General features: G+C 56.4%; 1 protein-coding gene across 4 annotated transcripts in view; it reads left to right on the top strand.

Moving 5' to 3' along the window:
• BCL11B (B-cell CLL/lymphoma 11B (zinc finger protein)) overlaps positions 1–26,253 on the top strand; it is a 98,046-nt gene that overhangs the window by 6,798 nt on the left and 64,995 nt on the right. For 2 of the 4 annotated variants that reach the window (XM_006879063.1, XM_006879061.1), the window contains exon 2: positions 5,673–6,035. In XM_006879063.1, the coding sequence (XP_006879125.1) occupies positions 5,673–6,035 (363 nt within the window). Of the gene's footprint in view, positions 1–5,669; positions 6,036–26,253 lie in introns of all 4 variants that reach the window. The other 2 variants (XM_006879062.1, XM_006879060.1) reach the window with 1 other exon arrangement.

The raw sequence follows: 26,253 nt of genomic DNA, 5'->3' as shown, positions 1-26,253 counted from the left end.
AAAAAAAAATTACAGTAACTGTTGTAGTTATCAAAACACAGGTCAGAGCACGCGTTGGTGGTGTGGGCTCAGCTTGTGTGGGAACCTTTCTTCGGGGACTGGGCCTAGAAAGACACCTGCTGTTTTGGATTCACTTTGCTACCCGCCCCCTTTTATTCTAGGCCTGGCATCTTGGAGATCTGACTCCTGGGTTGGGGTTTTGTAGTTTGGGGGTTTCAGGGGGCAGGTGGGGATGAGGAGGTGGGCTGACTCTTTGCAGTGAGTCTGGAGGCCATGTTCAGTGCTTTGGTACCCAAAGCCTAGGCTGGACTTCAGAGGCCCATTTGTGGGCCCCCAGCACAGTGACTCCACTGTGAGTGACTCTGGGCTGACCTCCTTCTGGAGAGGCCCACCACAGTCCAGTGTGTGAGGTTCTTCTGACCATGCTGGAGGGCAGGCTGGGCCTGGATCCCACTCCTGGTCCCCTTCCTGGGACCTCAGCACGCACTCCTGTGCTGTGCAGCTTCTGTCTCTGCCCGGTGCCAGTGTGGGGGGAGTTTTGTTTTGAGGCCAGTGGCTGCTGTTAGACACCTGTCCCCTGGTGGTTAGTGAGCAACAGAAAGGTGGCTTTAAAGGGTTATGAGGAGGGATGGGGTAGTGACCTCGCAAGAGGCTGGTTTCTGGGTGGCCAGAGACAGGTGGGGCGTGGGATGCTGTCTGTATTGTGAGGCCTGGCCCAGCAGGGTCCTTGCTCAGCAGCAAACCAGATGGGAAGACGTGTCCCCCAGCCTCTGGGCCCTGACCTTGGAAGTGTCAGTTCTTTGCGAATCTTCTCCTCTGTCCTCTGTCGCCTCTGCTTCCAGCCCCCTCCTCCGCCAGTCACTTCATTATTCCTGCGTTCCCAGAACTTCATAACATCTCTTCCGAGCCTCCAAGCGTCATCTATCTACTCATAGATTATTCTCTCCGCCAAGAATTGATCCCTCCCCTCGCCCACCCGCCCCTCTTCCCCTCCCCTCCGTGGTTATTTTCTCCTGGATCCAATAAATTAAAAATTGATGGCAGCTCAGAAAGTGTGGTGCTGAGTCTGGGGCCCCGGGGACAGGGATGCAAGGTCTTGAGATGTGGGTGTGTGAGGGCCGGCTGCCTGCTGCCTGCTGGCTGCCGCCTCTGGCTTTCTGGGAGGCAGGGGCAGAGTGGACCTGGACTCTGCCAAGGTGTGTGGACCCGGCCCTGTGAGCAGGAGTGGAGTGGCGATGTTGGCATCCCTCCCCAGCCCGTCCCTGCCAGGGAACGTCCTTTCTGCGTGTTTCTCCCTGCCTGGGGCTTAGTTATGAGAGGCAGGGAGGAAACAGGGGGCCCCTGTGGACAGCAGGCAGCTGCCTTGCTGGGCCAGTTTCCCCAAGGGCAGGTATGAAGTCGTTTGTCCCAGACGGTCCAGGGGGATGGATAGACAAATGCTGGCCAGGTCTGGTCAGGCTTGGCCTTCGTAGCTGCCAGGGCCTGGCTGGCCTGCTGGGGCCAGTGTCCACCACATCCTTCTATTTCTGGCTCCTGCCCCAGATTCCATCCCAGCCACGCTGAGGGCAGAGAAGCGTGCAGGAGGATGCAGTATTTCCCAGGCCACTTGAGATGTCACAGCCTCTCAGTGCCCCTCAGCCGGAAGGGGCCAGCCTTGGAAATCAAATGGAGTCTTGCCTTGGAATACATTTACCTCGTCCGTGAATGTGCGTGCACACTTGCGTAGATGCATTTGCACGTGCACTTGGGTGCTGTATGTTAAGGAGGCACAGGCCTTCTGCTTGCTAGCACTTGGGCAAGTGGACCCCTCCGCTCACCCACTTTCCCCCCGTGGAGATATCCCGGCAAAGCCTTCGGCCCAGCTCACCATGTCCGAGAGCTGCGGTAGCTTGCGGGGTGCCTGATTCTTGGGCAGCTTTCACTGAAGAGGAAAAAACAATATCCAACCTCGGAAGCAAACCTCACCTCTGACTCACACTTCTGAGGCCTCTGCTAGTCAGCCAAGGGGCTGGTTCAGGGCCTGGGAATTGGGAGGGCTGTTTGGATGGGGTTTTCCTTCTCTGGGTGCTTCTTGCTCTCTCTGGAGGGGGTGGGGTTGGTCCACCCTGTGTCCCGTGGGGCAGTGGGGAGCCTCCAGGCCCCAGGTACCCACAGGGCAGGGCGAGGAAGGTGGCAGGGGGAAGACTCATGCTTGCTAGCTGTTCCCAGGGCTGGGTGGAGTGCCTGTACCTCTTTTTTTCTCCCACTGCCTGTACAGTTGTGGGGACACCCCCCCCCCCACACCCCTGTACACCCAGCTGGCATCCGCTAGCCAGAGGAAACGAAACCACAGCCTGTTCGGAGGGCCCCTGGGCTCGGCCTGAGCCCTCAATCTCCAGGTGCTGCCCTGTCCACTCACCCTGCCTTCAGGACGGTGACAGTTCTGATGCTGGTTTATTCATTTATTTTAAACTGTGGTAGAATATCAGTAAAACATTCACCTTCTAGTTATTTCTACAAAGCCCTCAAAGAGACGAATTATGCTCCCCAGTAGCCCATCCGTCTTCGAATTTTCTCCTCGCCTCTCCCAGAGGTCCAGCAGGCCTTCGTGTGTCTCCCCGCCTTGCCCTCCACCTGCTCCAGGCAGCTGCTGGCCGACCCCAGGGCTGTGGGCAGTGGACTCTTCCAGAAGCTTCCTGTGAGGCGGTCAGACCGCGCTGCCCCTGGCTGTCCGATTCCCTCCAACAGGCCTCATGTTCTCGGGGTTCAGCCGGGCTGTAGCGTGGATCACAGCTTCGTTAGTCCTCAGGACGTGATGTGTGTAAGCCACGTTGTGTCCTCACACGTTGCCGCACGCGCTTTGAGCGCGTTATGAAGAGGGGCTGGGGGAGGATGTCGGGCTTGGAGAAGCAGAGGTCAGTGAAGGACAGGACAGTCTCTTCCCAGAGAAGGGCTTGAGCACAGCAGAGACGGCGGCTGGAGCGGGGCTGGCCTGGGGGTTTGCCTCTTGTACAACAGGCTGCTGTGCGTCGAAGCCCATTCTGTGGCACCCAGCAACAACACCACCAACACCAACACCATCTTCAACATTGTTCCGACTCCTTCACTCTTTCTCTGCTGTACAGAGAACTGCCAGGGTCCCATCTCAGAGCCGTGGCAGGAGGGATGCCCAGAGGAAGTTGCATTCTTTGGGGCTGTGTTGACACCCCTGTCATCTTAAGGAATTTGGCCTTCGGATGTCTAGAGATTTTTAAAACAAAATTTTATTTCTTTTCCTCTCAAGCTCCCTTTGACCCACCGAGCTGGGCTGTGGGCCTGGGAGGGGTAGCTGTCTTTAGAGTGACACCTGGAGTCAGGGATGGCCAGCAGGGTCCCGCGCCCAGCGTGGCTGGCCGCGTGGGCCTCACAAGTGGGCATGTAGTGCCGTGAATGAGGGCTGTGTACTTCCCACTCCACTCCTGTGGCTTGCACAGGCCTTGCCGGGCGGAGAAAGTGAAAAGGCAGGGATCCAACGAGAGGGAGGCAGGCCAGATGTTACACAGCAGAATCCTGACACCGGCCTACAGGCTGAGGGAGGAAGGCCTGAGCGCTCGGCCGACTTTTCAAATGGCTGGGTCTCTTCAAGTTCGAGAATGAGTTTGAAACGATACAGCTTCAAACAACCAGTGGAGAGAGAGAGAGTCCTGTGGGCTGGTTGTGTCTACCCAGGACACCAGCAGCCGTTGGGCAGATGGGAGCCTCCAGCCAAGGCATTCAGGGGAAAAACGAAATAAAAAAAAGAATTGAGACCCTTCGCCTGACCCTGACCACCCTCCTGCCCGCAGAGAGGGTGCCTTTCTGGGAAGGCGACGGGTCTCTGCCGCTGGGTGCGGCCGTCAGCTGTGCCCGTGGGCATCGCCGGCTGGCCAGTGCTGCTGGCTTCCCCGCGGCCCCAGGTGTGCCACCTCCACGCCGTCCTACCCCGCTTCGTCTGAATTCTCAGTTTCATCTGTCCTTTATTTTTTTTTTTTTTTGCTTTTCAGTTCATTTCCTTTGTGCTTTTTTTTTTTTTAACAAAACAATATTTTGACATCCTCTACGCCGCACAAGGCCCCTCTTCTCTCGATGGTGCACAATACAGCCTTCTCTTTCTAAAGAACTGTTTTCACAGCCCTCTCCTTTGGCTCTGAAATTATGTATATGTAATTGGTAATTAAAGGTGCGAGCTTTTCAATATAAACAGTATTGCTCAATGCTAGATCATTAAAGGGAAAAAGAGGCACGGAATAATTACCTTTTACGTTCTGACAAACCTTCGCCGAGACCCGCTTTTCCCCCCTCGAACCGCCGAGCAGCGTGCGGGCTGTGATTACATCTCTACCGTGGCAAGGCATCTTTTCATAAGATAAATTGGTAAATTAATTATGTGGCATTGTCTTCCAACTCCTTTTTAAGGAAACTCCCGATGCCTTTTCCGAGTGTAATTAATGGTTTCTGGGCCGGGCTCGGGGAGGGCTGTCTTCTGAGCGTGGCAGGCGCACCGCGTGGAGACAACAGGTTGAGGGTGTCCGGGTGTCTGCAGCACACACGTCACACGGGCACCTTGCCTTCCCCACGCCCCGGCCTGCGTCCACACACACGGGCTCCGGCACCCACAGACACACAGCCCGAATGCTGGCTCTGTAGGCCGCCCGCAGCCTCAGAGTTTCCCGGAGACTTTCTGTTCCTCGGCTCAGGGTGGCCAATGAGATGGCTTTCACCGAGTGTGTCCACCTCTCTGTCCCTCTCGGGCCCTGGCCTCTGGGCCGTGCCTCCCGCCAGCCTTTCCCAGTGTTCCTGTCTCCCGGGAGATCTGCGGCCTCTGCCTGCTTTGACCCCTCCTGGGCCCTGCTGCTTGTCCAGCCTGTGACACTGACAGTTTCTTCAGCCCCAGGGGGCATTTGGACACTCCCTCCCTGTCCACCCCCCTTATGGATGACTGTGGGTGCTGCCCTGGCCTTCCTCCCTTTGCCCTTTGGGGGGGATGGTCTTGGAAGACATTTATTAGCTTCAGAAATATAGCCCTCTGCTTAATCATCATCATCATCATCATCATCTGATGCTAAAGAAATAGCAATACATAGAGTGGGATGACTGACCGAGGGCAGGGGACAGTGGGGAGTTGGCGAGGACACCCGGGGCTGCTGGGGGCTGGGCGGAGGACCAGCATCCTTCTGCTGTGGACTGTGCTCACTGACGGGCCGCTGATGTCTGTCAGGGCTCTGTTTCCTTTTTGGGGTTCAGCCAGGTCTCCGGTGAATGGAGAGCATGTGATTGTGTCTGAGTGGACACAGACTCCCGCATGGTCCTGAGCTGCAGCGTCTGTTGGAGTTCCTTGAGGGGAGAAGTGTGTCCAGATCCTTCTGAAGCTGGGGTCCCCGTCTGGCATCGCTCTGGGGTGTGGCGAGTCCTTGGACAGGGCTGGTTCTTGGTGAAACTGGCTCGTGTGTTTGCGATCGTCTGCTGTGGGGTGGGAACGGGCAGAGAATAAACTAGACCCCAGGATAAATCATATCCACACCACTTCCGTCCACGTCTCTGCGGCCTGCGTGTGGCCCCTCTGCATCCAGGAGTGACGGGCCACCTTGTGGGGGTGGGTGGGGCAAGGGAAGGCCTGCACTGTGAGCTGTGACCATCTAAGACATCTCTGTCCCTCCCCTTTCTGTCTCCAGCAGAGGCTGACCATGTGGAGGCCGCCATCCTCGAGGAAGACGAGGGTCTGGAGATAGAGGAGCCTGGTGGCCTGGGGCTGATGGTGGGTGGCCCGGACCCTGACCTGCTCACCTGTGGACAGTGTCAGATGAACTTCCCCTTGGGGGACATCCTGGTTTTCATAGAGCACAAGAAGAAGCAGTGTGGTGGCCTGAGTGCCTGCTATGACAAAGGCCTGGACAAAGGCAGCCCGCCACCCATCCCCCGCTCCGAGCTCAGGAAGGTGTCCGAGCCCGTGGAGATTGGGATCCAGGTCACGCCCGACGAGGACGACCACCTGCTGTCCCCCACGAAAGGCATCTGCCCCAAGCAGGAGAACATTGCAGGTAGGCACCCCCGCTCACCGCCTGTCTCCTGGGACCATGTCTGCCTCTCCCTTCTGGGGACTTGCCCTCTGGTGCTGGGAGGGCCATGTGCAAAGGGTCAGCTGGTTAGTGGGGTCGGGCTTGGGGCGACCGACGGCTGACCAGGCTTTGCTTGTGGTGACGGGGCTGCGGCTTTGGGCCACTGAGTGTGGTGTGGACATTCCAAGGCAGCGTGGGCCTCATGGCTGGTGGTCTTGGCCTGGTCCAGGCTTTGGAGCCAGGCGGTGCTGGGTTCAAATCTGTGCTTGACAGCTTGTCTTCCTGTCTGTAAAGTGGAGCTGACAGCTTACTCAGCGGGGATGGTGTGAGGGTTGGATGGGCCGTGGGGTGTGGCAGCTGGCGTGGATGAGGCTGCACGCTCACCTCCTTCCTCTCTGGGCCTCAGTTTCCCAGCCACGTGAAGAGGGCTGGCCCCTCAGCCGAGGCCTCTCTGAGGCTGGTGGATCTGAAGCAGGGATGAGGGTGGGTCACACTGGAACGATGAGCCCTGAGGGAGTGTGCGTGTTGTCCACAGGCCCCCCTTGTCCCACCTCCTGGACAGCTGGTCCCAGCACCTACACTTCAGGCTAGGGCCCCGGCTGCAGGTGTGGATGTGGCCACATCTGGCCTGAGCGCACTGCCGCCTCTCTCCTCCTAAGGCCCCCTCTGGGCTTCAGCTTTGGGGCAGGACTGTGTCCCCCTTGAGCGTCTGAGCTGGAGGCCGTGGAGGAAGGAGGGCCCTGACTGACCTCTGGTGCTGGGCAAGGCGGCATCAGAGTGTAAAGAGAGCTCCATTCCACCGGTGGGCACTGCTGGGCCCGGGCCTCATTTCTCCAGTTGTCACTGGCGTGGGGCGATGTCACCAGCAGGGCGCCCGGGCCTCAGTTTCTCCAGTCGTCACTGGTGTGGGGAGAGGTCATCAGCAGGGCGCCTGGGCCTCAGTTGCTCCAGTCGTCACTGGCGTGGGGAGAGGTCACCAGCAGGGCTGTGGAGAGAAGGGCTTGCTGGGTGCTTTCCTGAGGACCTCCTTCCCTTGGCAGCTTCCACCTGGTGGTCAGCTGAGAAGGTGTGTCCCCTCGTGGGATGGTGAATGCACTGAGGGTGTGGGGAGGAGGCGTTGGGAACTTCTGGAAGGCTGGGCCCAGTGTGGCCGGCTCACTGTGTCCCTTGTGTAGTTGGTTATGGGCAATGCCACAATCCCTGCACCCAGCCAGGGCAGCCGTGTGGCCTCGGGCCTCACTTTGCACACCTCTACCATGGGGCCTGGTGGCCTAGTGGGTAAGGGGCTGAGCTGCTAAACCCAAGGACAGATGGTTCGTCTTCCAGCTCCTCTGAGGGAGAAGGATGGGGAATCTCCTCGCCAGTGTGTGATTTACAACCTCTGACAACCAGTGGGAGGGTCAGCGGTGGGTCGGTTCTGACCTGACGGTGGTGTGTGGAGATCTGTCCTCCAGGGAGGCTGTGGTGGTCTGTGGCGTTTCTGCAGGCAGGACCCCGGTGGGAGGCCTGGGGAGCAGCTCAGTGGGGGTGTGGCCTTCTCCCTGTCGGGGGGCAGGGATGGAAAGGCTCACTGTCCCTTCTAGATGCAGAACGCAGGCGACTTTGAGCACTGGCTGTGTGGACGAGGGAGGTGTGTTATAGTGCGGCCCTCAGCCCTGCCTCAGGGGTAACTGTCCCCTGGAAACACCTGGCTCAGCCCCTCACGCAGACAGAACTTCAGGGTGCAGGGAGGACAGACAGCTGGGGAGAGCAGGCCCCTGCCTGTGCCCAGTGGCTGAGGTTTCTTCTTCTGCAGAGCATGCCCAAATCCTGGGCTTCTGCGAAGATGCCTCCCGGTCAGCAGAGGCAGGTGTGCGATGTCCTCACGGCCAGCTCGGCCCACGTCGCCCCCTCCCTGCTTCTGGGCTGTGATAGCGCCACTGCCCGGTATCAGCGCTTCTCTTTGACAAGTGACGAAATCCTGACTTGGCTTTTTCAGCTCAGCCACAGGACGGATGGATTCCTCCATTCCTGCAGAAATATGTAAAACCGCCCCTTAGAAGTCGAAAGAGATATGTTTGTTCAAAGCATTTAGAATGTTATTTTAATCAAAGACAGCAAACCGTGGACATGCTGTGTCAGCCGAGGAGACGGCTCGTTCTAACGGTCCAGCCCATCTCCGTTCCCTCTCGCTCCCGACTTCCGCACCAACTTTTTCCCCCTCCCTCAATTCTTTTTATTTAATAAAAAGGAGAGATTAAAGAACAAAACTTCAGTGGCTCAAATGTAGAAAGTAATTTAATATGGTGGGAGCATTAATTATTTTAGCGTAATTGAATCCCGAGGACTGCAAGCCGCTGCAGTTTTGCGGACAAGCCCTGTTTATTATTTCTCTGTCTAGATACACAGTAAAGAAGCACAGATAAGTTTCCGTTATTTATTGTAAAATAAATGCGACGATTCATGTGTAAAGCGAGTGGCTGAAGATAATTGAGTCTTTATGGTTAAGAGGAGGGTGAGGGGTTGTGGGCCTTCTCCGCCTGGGCGTCCGGAATGGTTGCCCCCCCCCACCGCTGGCCTCGCCGAGCTGGTCCTTGAACCCTGGTCCTTGGCGGTGCCTGCGACTCTCTGAGATCCAGCTGCTGTTCCCCGGGCCCCTCTAGCCCTGGCCAGTGGCTGGTCAGCTGGTGGCCGTCGATTTTTAGGACCCTGCCTCCAGCTTTGATTGGCCAGTCTAGGATGACCTGAGATCTCTGCAGTGGACATGAGAGTCCTGTCTTTCCTGTTGTCCAGAGAGATCCTAGAGACGGACTAGGAGACCCTGTCCGCCAGCAGCAGGGGTCTCCAGCATGTCTGGAAACCTGCAAGTTGAGGGCTACTGGATTGTGCTGCCCTCAGAGGGACTCCAGGGATGGACTGGGAGGAGGAGGATGTCGGAGTGTGAAGGGCTAAGCCTCTAGGAGTGCATTCATTCACTCATTCATTCATTCATTCACTAAGTGGCCTGCGACAGACTCCCGTCAGAATGCGGCAAGTGCATGCGAGCTCAGCCCGTCATGGGAGCGTGGTGGGGCAGGGCTGCGTGCTGACAGGTGACTGCAGCCTTGCCCTTGACCATGGACCTGGCCCCTGTCCCTCAGTGGCTCTGTCGGTGGATCAAGCCATCCCTTGGAAGCACAGCTGTGTGGATGGCTGGCCCCAGGTGAGCGGTCAAGTCTGCCCTCTGAGGTCTGCTCAGTGGCAGCTTCATCTCCCAGGGGCTACCTGCACCTTGTGTCCTTCTGGGGTGTCTCCTTCCGCCAAGCAGCTTGGGCAGAGCAGGGACCATCCGTGTGGAGGGCTCAGAGGGGTCCAGATTTGCAATGAGCTCTCATCACGGAGGCAGTTGTCTAGACTACCCCCCAGGAGGGGTGGGGAGAAGGAGTGCTGGCACATGGGTATGAGGGTTTGTGGGGGAGGCTGTGCGCTGAGCCCCAGCTGGGCCCTGCGGTCCTCGGGCACAGAACTGGACCTTCCGGGTCTGGGAATGCACCTGGGAGCGGTTGTGGAGTTTGGACCTGGTGCTGGCGAGAGTGTCAGACTGTGCGGTGGAGCTGGGCCCTCTCCCCTGCTGGCAGGCTTGGTCTGGCGTGTGTCTCGGTGGTCCTCTTGGACCAGGGAAGAGTTCCCTGGGAGCCGGGGGTTCTGGTATCAGGGACAACGCCAGGGTGAAGTTAACGCCTGTCCCGTGTTAAGGTTACGTGATAGCAGCGCTGGCAGCTCTTTCTCCCAAGGAGGGGCCAGGCGAGGAAGGAGTGTGGGCCGCTGAGTTGGGGCTGATGTCTGGTGCCTCCCTGACCAGTCTCCTGACCAGTCTCCTGTCTGTCCTGGGCCCCTGTTTCTCCCTCCACCCCCACTTCCCCCTCTCATAGTGAGGATTAAAGACAGATATTTGTGGTCAAGGTAGATGCCAGCGACATGGAAGCTTCTGGAATCCCCGGCTCCTCCCTGGTCTTGCTTTCCAGACTGGACACTTCATCTCGGGCGCCAGATACCCTCTCCACGCCCCATTCTATGGCCACTGAAGGGAAGAGGCTTTCTTCACGCCATCAAGGCCGGACGACGGGCCAGAGGAAGCAGGCTTTCTGTGCGTCATCCAGTGCCTTTCCTGCCCTCCCGCCGTAAGCCGAATGTCACTGTTCTGGCTGTGAGCAGGAAACAGGCAGCAGTGACAGGAGGTGGCAGAGCCCCCTGGGCTTGGAGGTGGCAGGCTCTTCCCTCTGGTCTTGTTCCTGCTGCTCCCTACCCCTTCATCTGGGGCCCAGGAAGCTTGAAGAAGGGGGCTTCTGGGCAGGGCTTGCACAGATAGGGTGTGAGGGGCCACCTGGGCTCCCAGTGACCCATCACAAAGCGAAATGTGTCAGAGGGAAGAGGGCTTCCTTCCAATTAGGCGGAGGGCTTAGATGCTGCTATGAGAACGTTCGTTCCAGACTTTTAAAAATAAGTAAAATAAATGTGAAAAATATATTAGCTCGGCCATTTGGAGAAGTGAAATGACGTGCTTGTGCTGGGAGCTGGAGATAAACCCCACTCACAGGTTGTCTTTTTTTTTTTTTAAAAAAAACAAAACAAAACAGGCACTTGATATATCTAGAGTTGTTATTTTCCTTCCAAATTAAGATTAGTGAAATCCATGTGTGTGTGCCACGGATTACCTCTTTTGTTATTAGATCGTCACAGCTCGTTATTAATGCTGTCTGGACCCAGGAGAAGGCAGTCTCCTGCTGGCCTGCACAGTTGAGGCCCGGGCTGGGTGGCTGACCTTCCAGGGGTGACCCCACAGTGGGGGCAGGCATGCTGGGTGCTGACAGAGGACTGGGCTCGTTATTGCTCCCACCTCATGCCTCTATCATGAGTGAAGCCTTTCCAGTCGCCTCTTGAGATGGTGCAGCCAGTCAGGGACTGGAACATGAGGTGGACGGTTCAAGTCTCCCCAGAGTGCCGTGTAAGCAAGGCCTGGCGTTCAGCTCCAATAATGAGAGGCAGGGATTGTCCAAGAGGAGCACAGCTCTGCTCTGCAGCACGTGGGGGTGCCATGAGTCAGAATCGGCTGGACAGCAGCGGGCTGTTAGGAGCCCCTGGCCAGTGGGAGTGTTTACTGTACTCGGCTGATGACGGAGAGGACAGATTGAGATGCCTCGGAAAGAAGGCCTTGGTGATCAGTGTCTGAACAGCCCTGAGTCCGAGCTCTTCTCGGACACACACAGAGCCGTGTGGAGTAGACCTACGACCTCTGGTTTCATGACCTCACCTGGGAGTTGGGGCTCAGAGAGGTTAACATACCTACCGCGGTCAGGGTCAGAGCTGCATCGTCCGGCTGCTTGGCGGGGGTGAGGTCTGGAGGCTGTTTGGGAGAAGGACTTGGATTGGCTGACAAAGCCGCTCTTGAGCAGGTCTAGCCCTGAGAGCCCACAGAGAGGGCACTTAGAGCCTATCCTGGGTCTGAGCGTGTGGATAGGCCAGGCTCCTAGCCCCTCAGCCCACTGTCTGCGGTGCCGTCCTGGTCTGTCTGCTGCTTTCTGAAAGGGGTCTGCAGGGACCTTTGAGCAGAGAAGGTGGTGCACGTATACACACAGTGTGCCTTCAGACAGGTGTGCAGATGGGCGTGCATTCAGACAGACATGCATTCAGATGCGTGTGCAGACAGCCTTCAGATAGGCATACATTTAGACAGGGGTGCAGATGGGCGTGCATTCAGACAGGTGTGCAGATGAACGTGTAGTCAGACGGACATGCATTCAGACGCGTGTGCAGACAGCCTTCAGATAGGTGTGCGTTCAGACAAGTGTACAGATGGGCCTGCATTCAGACACATGTATTCTGTCGGGTGTGCAGACAGCCTTCAGATGGGCATATATTCAGACAGGTGTGCAGATGGGCGTGCATTCAGATAGACATGCATTCAGACGCGTGTGCAGTCATTGCTCCCAGGACGTGTGGATAGGCTGGCATGAACGTACCACCCGGCGAGAGGCCCCTCAGTAGACAGGCTCCGCCATGCGCTCCTGAAAGTCCCCTCCTTGGGAGTCCATCAGAGCAGCTGCACTCTGCGCACACACGACCTCTGTGGGTGGACCTGACCGGGTGGCATCTAACAGCAGCCTGGCTGTCTGACTGTGGCTCTCACTGACGCAGACAGTGCTGGCCCAAACCCTTTGGCGCTGGGCTGCCCCTGATACCTGCCCACCCATTTCTGAGCTCATGTCAGGTTCTTAGCTACATCCATACCACCACGCTCACCACCATCATGTCCATTCTCGTTCATAACAAAGCCAAACAAGAGAACACAGCTGCCTCGTGTCGTTTCTAAGGCTGCTACATCTTTCTCCCACAGAGCAGCTGGTAGGTTTGAACCACTGACCTTTAGGTTATCAGCCAATTGCTTAACCACGAGACCACCAGGGCTCCTTAAGCTGCACTTGGGCCCAGCTTACCTCAGGACAGTAGGTGATTTTGCCACACTAGGCTGCCCAGCTTGATGGCTTGAGGCAAGCCCTTTCTCCTTACAGAGCCTCAGTTTTTTCATCTGTAGGATGGGGTGACCCAGAGGCGTGACAGACTGAAGGTGTGTGACACATCAGAAGAACATTGCAGGGATGAGGGAGCCTCAGCTGCCAACGGATAAAAATTTCTCACAGAGTTGTAGTTGAAAGTATTACTGCATTTTAAAAAAGTACAGGAAAAGTACTAGTTAGCCAGCGGGAAGTAAGACAGGGCACATATGACTGGCCAAATGGGGAGGAGGGGGAGCAGGGTGGAGAGAGAAGAGAGAAAAAAAAATGCCAGGACAGCCCAGATTTTAGTGGATGGAGAGTGGAGTGAGGGATGGGCAAGGTGCAGTGAGGATTTGATGAGATGTAATGATAAAGTGCATTAATCAATAGTAATTAATGCTATAAAGTAAAAAATAGATGAATGGAAGGCAATAAAAAAGAAAGGTCTAGGACTGTATCAAGCTCCACTTTATATCGGGGTTCCCTCCTTTAGGGATCAATTCAGGGGTGCAGGCAGACTGTATGAGAACGAGACAGGAGGCCCCCAATGAGTAGAAGCGAAGCCACGTTCATCCCGGGTTAATATTATTATTAGGGTTTTTTATTTGACAGTAAATAGTTAGCAGTTGACTTAAGTTTTTTATGAGGCGTTTGGCAGTTTTTTTGTTGCTCCTAATTCCTGAGGCTGACTCAGCAAACCATCAGCTCCTGGAATCAGCTGGAGGGCTAGGGGGGCTGAGTCCCTGCTTGGTCCTCAGGGGAGAACAAGCTTTGGTGTCTGCATTTTCCACTGCACCTTCAGGCTCGGAGCATCCTTGTGGAGGGCAGGACGGGATCAGTAGGTGGCTCCTCTTGGCACCACGTGCCCTGGGGGGTGGGAGACAATAGTTGGCACAGCTTCAGAGGGGAGATGGGGCTCGGTGTGGACAATGGTCACCCAGCCGGTGCTCAGGGGCCAGGGTGAACCGTAGGAGGCAGACTCCTCAGGGGCGGGGGTGGCGGGCCGGCAGGTGGTGAACATGGTGCTTTCATTTTGTAGATGAGGAAACTGAGCTTAGCAGCTTGTTATGGCCCAGAAACCAGGCCCCCCAGGGTCCAGGCTGGGGCTTCAGAGGGAGGCTGCTGGGGCCCTGGGGTGCAGACACCCTCCTGCTCCTAGCCCCTCTGAGCTTCAGCTCTTGGACTTGGGGTATAGTGGGGCACAGATGTAACCAGGGCCTGTCTTACCCTTGGCTCTGAAGACACACTGTACCAAGCTGGCCTTGTGACCTGCCTGCTGGGTCGTGTCAGGCAGGCAGGTTGGCTGGCCCTGCCCTGTGGCTCCAGCGCTGTGTGGCCCAAGCAGGTCCCCTTCTCTGGGCCTCCTGAGCTGAAGCAGTAGCAGAAGTCACAGAAGGGGTTGGGAGGAGGGCTCTGAGCCCCCCGCCCAGGCCCCTATTACCTAATATATGGGCCTTAGGAGCAGAAGCCCTGGTGACATTGTGGTTAAAGCGCATGGCAACTGAGAGGTAGCCACTTGAATAGAGCATCTGCTGTGCAGGAGAATGAGGTCTGCTCCTGGACAGATTCCCTGCCTGGGGGAGGCCTGGGGGCCCTGGCAGCTTCTCCCCTCTGTCTTAGGAGGCCGTGAGGAGCTGGAGTCCATGCCATCATGGTGGGTTTGGATTTCGATTTGGGGATGCTCTCAGGGGCCCTGGTGGAGCAGAGGTTCAAATCCACCAGGTGCTCTGCAGAAAAAAGATGGGGCTGCCGGCTGTGGAGGAGCCTTCCAGCATGGGATACCTCCCGGGACAGTTCTGCTCTGTCCATTGGGGTTGCCAAGTTGAAACTGATGGTTGTGGATTCAGGTGGCTTGAAATAGCTGAGGTGACTGAAAATGGCAACTTTGGACTGAAGACTCAGCAGATCTTCCTGCTGTAGGTTGTAAGGACATCTCCTCGAGGGACATCCTGCCAGGTCGTGGCTCTCCTTGCGTCCAGGGCCCTGCCCCTGATGTTGTAGATGTGATTGTCCATCTTTTATTTGTTGAGGGAACCCTTCTGAATTGTATGAACCTTCAGAAACCACACTCGAGTTGATTCTGACTCACCACCGCCCTGTTAGAACTCAGACTCACTGCCGTCCAGTAAGAGCTGCTCAGAGCTGACCCTCCATGGGTGCCCGGAGATTGCCTTTCTCCCACGAGGCTGCTACAGAGGAGAGCAGTGCAACGTCCTGTCCAGCACTCGGCCCCCAGAGCGCCCTCAGCAACCCTGTGTTGTTGTTAAGTACCCTCAAGTTGGAACTGCCTCAGAGCTGACCCTCCAGGGGCTTTTCAGGGGCAACTCGCCCTGGAGGAGATTGTTTGCCCATCTCCCACAGAGCAGCTGGTGGATTCGAACCGCGTGCCTTTGGGGTTGGCAGCACGAATCCTTACTGCCAAGCCCCCGAGTTTCCTTAACCATCCCATCGATTTTTCTAACGCTGAAATCTTTACGGAAGCAGATGCCACAGCCTTCTCTCCTCAAGTGGCCGGCTGACCATTTCATAAGCAGCAAACTGCTTTAACCACCATGCCACAAAGCCTCCTTCCCATAAGCTGTCTGTCACCACCGCTCACTCCCCCAGGTCAGTTCTGACTCAGCGACCCTCCAACTGGGTTTCTGAAGCTGTTAGTGTAACGGGATCTGACCGCCCATCTTGCTCACATGGAGCTGTGGGGGAGTTTGAGCTGCTGGAGCCGCTGGCCTCGCTGGCCTTGTGATCAGCAGGGTGACCTGCTGTGGACTATGCCTTCAGAACTCCTTTAATCTCATAGACTCCTTTATGGGGAGGCGAGAAGTCAAGTCCAGGTCAGCAGAGCTCAGAGGCCAGGACTTGGCTGACCTGTCTGTATAGCCCAGGACTGGGGGGTCTCTGTGGCCACCAGGGCTTTTGGGGGGCAGCTGTGGACACAGCCTTAGCTGAAGAGAGGGTCCAGCTCTAGCCCTGCAGGCAGCAGGCACGGGGTCAGCGTCCCTGTGTGTGGACAGGGCTGAGGGTGATGTAGGTGTGCAAGGACACCTGTCCCCTCCGAAGTGTCCACGAGACACACCCTCTTCCTGCCTGAGAGTCCAGGAGCTGTAGAGGGTCTGGCTTTGCTCCTGGCAGTGTGGGGGGAGGGCAGGGATTTTGGACAGTGTATGCCCGCAAGCTAGGGACCAGAGGGGTCCTTCCTGAGGCTGGGGGCGTGGTCTGCCTGAGCTGGACTCCGCCACTGGTCTTCCTGCCTGCCAGGGGCTAACAGGACACGTCTTCGATGATCCTTTCTTGCCCCCAGCAGCTGGCTCCAAGTGGAAACTGGTAAACCCACCAAATCAAGCTCTTCCCGCAGCCTAAATGGGTTCGCCTCTCCAGGTTCAGCGCCAGTCAATTAAGAAATGTGGGCTCCTCGCCACCCGCTGACACCAGGGCTCTTGAAACTTTCCCTTGCGAAGGGGGGAGAAGGGGTAGTCGACTCTCCTAACCGGACCTCTGCTTTTGAGGAGATTCTGGAGAACTCGTTGGCTGCAGCACACCGGTGCCAAGGGCGGGAGGTGCGCGCGTGGGGCCGTGTTCTCAGACTCCTGAGGGGCAAATTAGGGGACCCCAGTCCCAGGGCAGAACCCGGCGCCGCCACCTGTCTCCCCCTAAAGCTTTACCCTCCTGCCCCCGGGGGTTGCCACTTCCAGGACATGTCGGGCCCCTTCCTCTCTCAGTGCTCCCCCCAGGCCGGCTTCCCAGATGCAGGGTCCCACCTCCTCCCACCATCCCCCAGGTATGGAGACCCCGGAGCTAGCTGTGGAGGCCATGCCTGCGGGGTGGTCTGGGCCGTCCAGGGTCCTCTCTCAGGGGTCTTCAAGTTTGGGGCCCCTAGACCGCCTTGGTGACCACAACTGGCTCACGTCGCCTGGCCAGTGGCGGGCGGCGCAGAGCCCTGCGGGGAGATGGCTTCACCTCGGAGACCATTAATGTGCAGACCCTCAGATAACTCGGGGGAGGCCTGAGCGCTCCCCGCAGGCGGTGGCCTTTCGGGCCCTGCTGGGGTCTGCCCGAGGCCAGGTCCACTGCGCCCCTCCAGCTTGCGCCTGGCCCATCAGGGCCGCCCCCCCAACAACTTGGACCGGCCGGGCGCACGGCGCTGGTGTCCTGGACGGGCAGGCCGAGGGGCGCCGCGGCCATGCATAATTCGGGCCTTAATGGGCCAGCTGCCCCGGCGAGCGCGGGGGCGGCGGGGTGCGCAGCTGACCTGCCCGCGTCTCCTTTCTTCCTGCCTGACAGCGCCCCTCCCCCCTGGCCTGGGTCCGAGGAAGGCGGGGTGCGAGAGCCAGGGGGCCGGGAGGGGCCTCTTTCGTGCGCCAGGGCAACTTTGGCATTGGGGGTGGGGGCGCGCAGCCGCCGCCGGGGGAGCTGGAATGCGGGTTCCTTCCCAGCCGCCTTCTCCAGCCCCTTCGCCCTCGCCCCCGGCGGCCCCTCACGGCCTCTTGTTCCGCCCCACAGCCGCCAGGCTAGCTCGCCCCTGGCCCAGGGCCAGCCCCCTCCCTGGCAGCCGGCGGAGATGGATGGAGGCGGAGACCCAAGGTCAAGGGCGGGGAGCCCGCCCGGCCGGGGCCCCTTTGTGCGCGCAGGGCCGCCCCTCCCCCGCGCACCACCCCCTCCCGGGTCTGGGCAGGTGACCTTGCTGGGTGTGGGGAATTGCCTTTCAGGACCCTGGAAAAGTCCTGCCAGGGCCCCCTCCCCGAAACCTTCGTGCGCCCAGGGCGGGACCGAACGGGTGGCATTCATTCCTGTGTGTTTGTCCCGGGCCCTGGGGCCGCTGAGGGACCCCACCGCTGCCGCCCTTGCGCCCTCACCAGCCCGCCTCGGACCGGCTTGTCCAGCTGTCCCAGCTGCAGGCGAGGCCCACGTGGGACCGCCGCGGAGCGCCGCTGTGTCCAGTTGCGGGCCAGTGTGCCGCTTTGTCTGGGAGAGGAGGAGCACGCTGTGTCCAGCTGGGGGCCAGCATGCTGGTGGGTCTGGGAGAGGAGAAGGAGCCCGCCTTTCTCCAGAGAAGTCCTGGGGCTGGAGTTTTAAAGCCCTTAAGGACAAAAGTGTGTTCCCTATTGTGTGCCCTGGAGCCCTCCTTGAGCCTGAGAAAACACGGAATAACAAGGAGTGATAGCTCTTATAGTATCCCCCCCAAAGAGAATCTGTATGCAAAAGGTCACCAGCCAAGAGGTCACCTTTATTTTTGCTTTTTAAAAATGGGCCTCAAATTGTTTCAAACACTCAAGTAGGCCTTAAAAGACCCAGAAAGCCTCAGGCCCAGCTCAGTATATCTCCCCCCAAGCTCTTAATTTCTTTTTCAAACATTTTCTCAAAGCTGTTACTCAGGAAATAAAAATGTGTGCTTTTTGCCTCTAGAAAATTAAAAGTTTACCTCCACTGTGACAATTTTTCGAGAATGAACTTGGAACCATGTCTTTATTTTCTGTTCTTTAGAAATAGTTCTTAACCAGAGAAGAAATACCCCATCACAAAGGTCAAGGGAGCGTGTTTGGTTTTCAATCTAAAAACCATCTGTTTATCGATGATTTGAGTTAGAAATGGTACCTTGCCCTTCCTGTGTCTGTTGGCCAAGGTATTTTGTAAACAGCATCGTTATGGTGTTCTGAGTAAGAGGTGATCTTTAAAAAAAGCCCAAGCACCTGGTTCAGCTCACCGGAACCAGGAGCGGCTGCGTTCCTGGTGGCAGCACGGTGGAGGTATCTGTCAGCTTTATTTTCTGAAGGGCCTGGGGAGAAAGAGAACACTTGGGAGCTCGGAGCCACTGCCAGCCCTGGACAGGGAGGGTTTGCGATCTGCCCAGGCTTGCCGGAGGACTCCGCGGACAGCCAGCCGTTACAGTCCCAACAAGATAGAATCTGCCTTTGAATGTCGGTAAATACGGCAAAGATCACACTCCAGGACTCATAATGGCCTGAGACGAAAAGGCAGATTGTAGTGTTTGATTAATATTTATGTGGCCGGATTCCTTTACAGAGGGAGAGGCAAAACAGTGATTGTGCCTGTGTGTGTGTGTGTGTGTGTGTGTGTGTGTGTGTGTGTGATCACATGTGCGTGTGTGTCTGTGTGATTGTGTGTGTGCTTGTGTGTTGTGTGTGGACATGCACGGTGTGCATTGTACCATGCATGTTGTTATGTGTACGTGTACGTGTGCGCGTATACCTGTGTACTTGTGCCTGTACGTGTGTATTATATGTGTTCATGCATGCACTTACGTGGACCTGTGTGCAGGTGTCTGTGTGCGTGCGTGTGTGTGCCTCTGTGGGTTGTACCGCATAAGTGTGGTGTGTGTATCTCTGCATATACAGTACCTGTGTGTTGTATGTGTGCGTGGGCCCGGGGTGTGCCTGTCTCTGTGTGTTATGGTGTACCTATGCATACATTCCTGAGTGTTGCATTATGCACGTGTGTATATGCATGCATGCACGTATGTCTGCTTGTGCATGCGTGTCTCTCTGTGCTGTGATGTGTGTGTTGCATGTGCACGTTTGTGTGTTTTCATGTGCCCTGTGTGTTGTGCTGTGTAGATGTGTTGTGTGCCTCTCTGCACCTCTGTACGTTGTACTGTGCATGTGTGTGTCTATGTACCCGTGTGCACTTCTGTATGTTGTGCCATGCATGTGTGTTTGTGTGTGCATGTGTGTATACAAGTACCTATGTGGACATTGGGTGCTGTGCCAGGCATGTGTGCTGAGCCGTCCTGGGTCTGTGTGGTGCTTTCAGGGTTTCACGTTTTCAGGTGCTTGCAGATAAGGTGTGTGCAGGGCTAATTGTACTCGTTGGTTTGAAAGACAGGGAACGTGTGCTTGGCTGACTCAGTGGAGGAGGCCAGCGTAACATCTCTGGCTTCTTTATTTTGAGGACCCGACAGTGACAGTAGTCCTTGTGATTTCACCTTCTGGCATAGTCTGAGGCACAGCCAGGTAGAGTTCTCACAGGAAATCGTCTACTAGGATTGTCCCTGGCCCCAAGCAGACCCTTGGCTCTGGGCGCATGCTCCTCTGAGCTCTGGGCCGTGTCTGCGGCAACACTGTGGACTTCTTTGCCTGGCGTTGTCCCTGAGGAATGTGCAAGGGGACGGTGTGCAAGTGGGATTGGGTCAGCTGAACCCCAAGGGAAAGCCAGTGTAATTGGTGGCCCGGGGAGTTGCCCTTGGAAGGTGGTGTTAAGCGGCCTGAGTGTTACAACACTGAGTTTTCCTATTAGCTTTGTTGTTGAGAGCAGCTCCTGGGTCCTGGTCAGGCACCAGGTACCAGATCAATATTTGCAGTTGCTGGAGATCAAGGGGCCTGCTCAGGGGCGAGGCTTCAGGACGCAGATACTGCCAGGAAGCTGTGGACTCACACACAGACAGCTTGGGCCAAAGAGGCCCATCCCTTAGTTTCTTCATCTGCAAAATGGGTTACCCATTAGTCTACCTTTCTGTCACCTGCCAGGTCGGAACCAAGCCCTGGTGGGAGTGTGGTTTCAGAGACACTGGGCAGTGTGGAGCATGACCCCTCTGTCCTGGGGCCCCCACTGTGGTTCGTCTGCAGGAGGGAAAGTCACCAGAGAGCTGCGTGTCCAGTGGCTCACAGTTAAGGCAGCCGAGCGCCCACCCCTCAGCTGTGTGCTGACCGTTGAGTGCCGTGGCCCACGCGCAGCATGGGAACTGTGGGGTCCTGGAGAGCTCAGTCGTGTGGAGCCCAGTGCTGCAGTCTCTCTGTCGGTCCATCTCGTTGAGTCTCCAATTCCACTGACGCTCTTCTTCAGGCAGGGAGGGGGAGACCAATGCTTATCAGTTTTCTACCCCAATATTCCATGGTGCCCCTGCCCCATTCACTGTCGGGGACAGCCTCACCCATGTTCACGGTTGCAGGGGGCCCTCTGTGTGGCAGGATTGGACTGCTTTGTAGGGTCAATGCTCGTGCTCAGAATCCTAACACACTGCTGCAGTGACCACTGACTGGCCCCTGGCAGGACAGGGATCGGGGATTTGGGCTCTGGAGGCATGCATACAGCAGGCGGTCTGTAAATGCATAGTCTGGGGAGGAGCAGGTGAGCAAGGTCTGAAGGGGAAGTGTCGGCTCTGAGCCGCCTGGAAGCTGCCGACGCTGGGCACAGACACAAGGCCGGTGCCCGGGGAGCGAGCTCACAGCTGGCACGGGCGAGATGCTGCCTCCACCAGGGACCCCGGCTCAGAGCTGAGGGGCTCGTCCCGCCTCTTCTCATTGTTTTCCTTTTGAAAACCCCTGCTTTCTTTCCCCTGCCAACATTGCAGGATCCGAGCTGGGCTTTTAACGAGGAGAATAACCTCGGGCAGGGCTGGAAGGCCCTGGCCCCATCTTGCTGGTCAAGAGGGGCAAACTGTGTTTTCTTGAAATATCTGTGTGTCTGCCCTCAGGGCTCGAGTTTTGGGGTGTGAGTGGGTGAGAGGAGCACTCTTGCCCTCTTCTTGGCGTCAGAGCTGGGGGGCATGGCAGATACCCGGGTCTGGCTGGGTGGTGGCCCGGAGCCAGGATCTGTCTGCCGCTGCTTAATTGAATACAGATCTAAGAAAATGCACCAGGGGGTTGTGATGGGCAGGGGGCAGGGCCGGCCCGCTCTCACCCGGCGTGCTGGACCTGGAAGCTCTGACCCTGGGGGCCTCCGCCCTGTCTCTGCACCCTGCCCACACGGCTGGCCAAAATGGGCAGGAAGCGTGACAGCAGCACTCTGCCCGGCTGTACGTGTGCTTGGGATGGGCTGGGGCTTCCAGCTTTGTTAGCGACAGCTCGTTAGTTAATTAACCAGCAGATTAGTACTGCTTTCTCCTGCTGCCGCTCCGTGTTGATTTTGGGGTGCTAGGCTCTCCTATAATGGTGAACCCCAGCAGCTTAGGACGTCCTTGCCCAGGTTGGCCCCCCCCCTTTCCCATCTCCTGACCCCTGTCCTCTTTGCTTCCCTGTTCTCTCACCTCCTCGCCTCTCCATAGACCAAGTGGGCTCCTGGCAGAGTGCGGGACAGACACGTTAAACACGGCTAAATAAATCATGTTTACGCTTGGCGTTCTCGGGAGTGAAAAATCTGTTGGCTGTTTCGACTTCCTTCTTTCTCGGCATTTGCTTCCTACCTGTTTTTGAGCACATGCCCAGAAATAGTAGTTTTGTCAAATGAGGGGATAATGCCAGCCAGCCGTCCTCTCTGCCAGGGAAGCTGCTGGGCTGCAGAGGCTCGGTGACGTTTTCTTAGTGACACAGATGTTTTTTTTCAAAGAAATTAGGATGTAGAAGCAGGGTATTAAAATGCAGGCAGGAGAAAGAGAAAGCGGCCGGCCTGCGCCCGGGAGGGTGTCGGTGGCATGTCAGGGAGAGGCCGGCGGCAGGTGGCTGGCCCGGCGTTTGCTGGTGTGTCTGGCCCGGAGCTGGTGGACAGACGTGAGGACGCTGCCGTGGTGCTGGGAGCTGAGTCAGGGCCTCGGCGTCTCGGCCCCGAGGCCAGTTTCCTCTACCAGTTTGGATGTTGTGGGGCAAAGCTTGCCTTTCTCTCTTTGCTCTTTGTGCTGGTTGAGTTTCTGAGGTCTCTTAACTAGCAGTGACACTGAGAGTCCCCAAATTCCACCGCACACCGAGTGGGGGCACGTTGGCAGCCCAGCTGTGATTATCTGCGATGGGGTCCCCCCCTCCCCGGCCAGCCTGGGAGCCAGACAGCCCACCTTCCTGGGGGTTCCCAGGTGCGGTGTGCTGGGCAGGGCTCACCTCAGGCAGGAAGAACCAAAAGGAGGTTTCAAGCTTTATTTTTATTTTTTTAGTACTGAAAACAAACGTGCGGCAGATAATCTCTCGGCACTCCTCCCTGGGGCCCTTGCCATGTCTCAGAACCTTCCTGGGGCTTCTCCGGCCAATGCCGGCTGAGGTCCAACCCACCACCTCTGTTTCAGAGAGAGCCAAGGAGAGGAAAAAGAAAATATTACAACAGAATCAAAGTCAGCGTGCTCAGATTCCCCTCGATTTCTGATGGGAATACGCTGCAGCAGAAATGATATTTCCACAGAGGACTGCGTGCCAGCCTCTTTAATTACATTAAATAGTGAAATCGCGGTAAAAAAACCTCAGCTGAACGTCAGCCCTCCTTCCAGGGCGACAGGAGTCGCGTGCACTTGAATCCGAAGGAGCCGTGTTCCTCCTGTTAATGTGTTAACAATCTTTATTAAATTAATCCCGGCAAGTGTTAATTTTTACAAATCTTGGTGTGCAAGGCCCACTGGTGTGTTTGGGAGAGGGACCTGGTTCTCCCGTCATCAACGAAGCAAGAAGGTGGCCAGGTTATGGGCTTTCTTGGAAGGGAATTTGTAATTTTCTTTTTTTGTGTGTGTGCCAGCAAATACTAAGATGTGGAAGAGAAGGCTCCTGATGTGTGTGGTAAATGCCATCTACATACAGAAAACACAGTTCGAGAAACTGCTTCGTTGGGAGTAGTGACAGGCTTGTTCCATTTTTATTTGGTCAGTGACATGTCAGTCTTGGTGTCCGAATGTGAAAGGATTTTTGTCCTTTTGTGATACAAGCCTCGAACCTCTGAGCGCTCTGTGTTCACCAGGAAAGAGGCAAATAAAGTGAAAAAGGAAACAGAGAGACGAATCGGAAACAATTTAGGAGAGTTGCTTTTTATTTTTTGACATGACAGCAGTAGAGATGAATTGACCATAATGCTTCCATAAATGCAACTCAAAACAAGACAAAATCGATTCAGCTTGAGCAGAGTCCTGGTGTGTGTGGTTGGGTTGGTTTTTTTTTAAATTTTTTTAATAATTTGGATTTCCCTCCTCCCCTTCTTTTTCTGGTAGCCATGTTTATTTTTGTCCTTTCTAAACAAAGTCCCCTCCCTGGCAAAGGGGACTGCTGGCTCCCGAGAGTCCAGGTGGGTTTTCTGGTCTGTAAAGCGCGAGGAGTCTTGAGTTCCCAAGTCCCTGTGTCCTGGCACCTGGCCTGCAGTCCCCTGTCCTGGATGCCTGGGGGTGTCCTCACACCTCCACTGGATGCTTCATTCCCCAGCTCCTGTTTACCTGCTGTGCCCTGTATTCTCACGGCTTGGATGCCTTCTGGCTTGTTCTACTGCCTGTCTGTGCATGGCGGTTAGCCCACAGCCAGGATGGGAGTCCGTGGGACCTTAGACCCACAACAACTTCCTGCGTGCACCCGTGCTTGTGTGCTGTCTGGGGGCCGTGGCCATCCGAGGCATGCAGTGTTCCCAGGTCAGCCCAGAGGCCAGGCACCTTGGAGGATGGTGATGGGAACCAGATGCGTGCCCTGGTCCCCAGCCTCCTGTAAACACCACAGCTGACACTCCGGCTCCTCTCCTCTCTCCTGATGGATTTTTGGTTTAGATTTTTGTTCCTTTTTTTTTTGCTCAGTGGCTGTGTATCTGAAGGACACCAGGCTGACTGTGTTACTGAAGGCTGACTGCTGAACTCCTTCTGGGACCTGGCTCAGGGCTGGGACCTCACATCCCGCCACTCTGTGTGGGGAAGGAAAGGAGTTCTCTGCCTTTTCTCGTCTGTTTGTAGATGAGGTTTTCATGTTCATGACCTTCGCGTGGAAACTTACACGGTGATAGCTAATATGACCTAAGATAAAAGTGAGCCCACAAGTTGCTGCGTGAGAATTCTGACCTGGAGGACTGTTGGGGTGTAGGGCTGGTGACACGGCGGCCTGTCAGTCTGTGTGTCGCTGCCTCAGTACACTCTGAGGATGCAGTGAGCTGTTTTTCCATGTCCGGGTTGCTGATGTGAGTGTGTGCGCACGTGTCCTCTCTCTCCCTGTAACATTTGTACGCACGCCTTTTCTAACTAATGAAATGCACGGTGCCGCGTGTCTGCATTCTCAATTCTGTCCGTTCCCTCACCTTCTCTTGTCCTCACCAGGCCTGTCCGTGCCAGGCTCCTGGGCACTGGAGTAGTGGGCCCTACGTGTAGAGGCCCCTTGGGTGTGTCCTGCAGCTGGACGAAAACAGTTGTGGGTTATTTGCCTCTCTGAGTCCAGGGAGCACTGAAGGTTTCCCCGGGAGCGGACTCAGAAGGAGTGGGGACTGCCAATTCTCCCTGCGGCGCCCACCGAGCCGTGGAAGGGGGTGGTCAGTTCTCGCCTGGCCTTCTGGAGGGTTCTTGCTGGACAGCCTCTCCTGGGTCCATGGATGATGGTTTGGAGAGAGGACTGGCTGTCTCTGGAAGCATTTCAGGTGTCTGCCTGGAGGATGTGGAGGTTGGCACCCACTGAAACAGGTGCTTCTGGACCCCGCCAAGGGGTGTCTGGGGGATGCAGCCAGGGAGGAGGCCTGGTTTTGTCGGTGGTGTTGGGGGCAGGCCTCTCCCTCTTCAGGGACACGTTCAGCCTGCAGCCTGTTGGGGAGGTGGCGGAAATAGTTGCAGTGACTCAGGGTGACAGATTTCAGAACCCGAGAAGGGAGGAGCTGAGCAGAAGGCAGCTGGGCTCGGGGGCTGGAGATGGGCCTCGTGTGCGTGTCAGCTTTCGGGAGTGGGGGACAGGTCCCTGGTGTTTGTAGGCCTGTGGGGCCCTCTGAGTGGTCATCTGGGGGTGAGACAGTCGAAGGGCCACGGTCCTAGAACCACTTGTTCTTAGAGGCCTGTGTCCAGTCCATGTCTCCTCTCTCCCTCTCTCCCTGCTGGACATCCTTTACGGTCCCCCTCTGAGTCCAGTCTGGCTGTCCTATAGACTCCTCCGGTCCTCCCCAGCTCCCCAAAGGTTGGTCTTGGCTGGACGTGGATCTGGGCTGTTCTTCTGTCTCTCTGTCGTGACCCCAAGAAGCTCTCCAAAGGACTGGGTCAGGCCTGTGTGCTCACATGGTCTCTTATTGTTACCCCTCTTTAAAAAGGCATGTCCATGTGTACCCCCTAAGCCCAAGTCCAGGGCAGCATGCACCTGGAGAGCGTTTGTGTTGACGTGGAGGAGAGTCTACAAGGGAGGGGGAATTTGGGGAGCCCTAGCTCTCCATGCGGGATTTCTGGGTGCCCCAGGCGGTAGGGTGCAGCTGGCCCAGCTGTGCTATGCCCTAACACCCCCTGGTGTTTCAGGGATGCACCCTGTGGTGGCAGGTTTTCGGGGAGACTGGTGGTGGTGCCTTGGGTTTTTCTTGCTGCTTTAATTCCCTACTTCAATTTGTGTCCATGGCTGGATTATGAGTGAGGCCCAGGCTTTGCCGGCTCCCGGGTCTGGGTGATGAAAACCATGAAGCAGAGAGAAGAGTACGGCTGTACCTACCTAGTGGAGAGCTTGATTCTTGGGGAGAAAGGAGAACGGGCAGCAGGGGAGGGAAGTTAGTGCCACATTTCTCTTCTTGCTGGGCTAGCTGTTCACTGTTCCCTCCTGTTCACCCCACACAGAGAGAGATACACAGAGAGTCACACACACACACACACACACGAACATACAAAGAGACAGAAAATGAGAGAGCTAGAGAGGGGGAGAACTATACACACAGAGAAAAAGAGAAAGAGACAGAGTGAAGTGGACACACACAGAGACATACACACAGCAACACACACATATATACACACATGCACACAGAGAGAGACATATACACCTAAAGAGAGAAAAAGAGAAAGAGACAGAGTGAAATGGACACACACAGACAGAGACATACACACAGCAACACACACATATATACACAGA

The sequence above is a fragment of the Elephantulus edwardii genome, unplaced genomic scaffold (genome assembly GCF_000299155.1).
Source record: "Elephantulus edwardii isolate Elephantulus edwardi_28Jun2011 unplaced genomic scaffold, EleEdw1.0 scaffold00002, whole genome shotgun sequence".
Taxonomy (NCBI): Eukaryota; Metazoa; Chordata; class Mammalia; order Macroscelidea; family Macroscelididae; genus Elephantulus; species Elephantulus edwardii.
The sequence above is the reverse complement of the archived record's forward strand: the minus strand, read 5'-3'. Positions and strand labels throughout refer to the sequence as shown.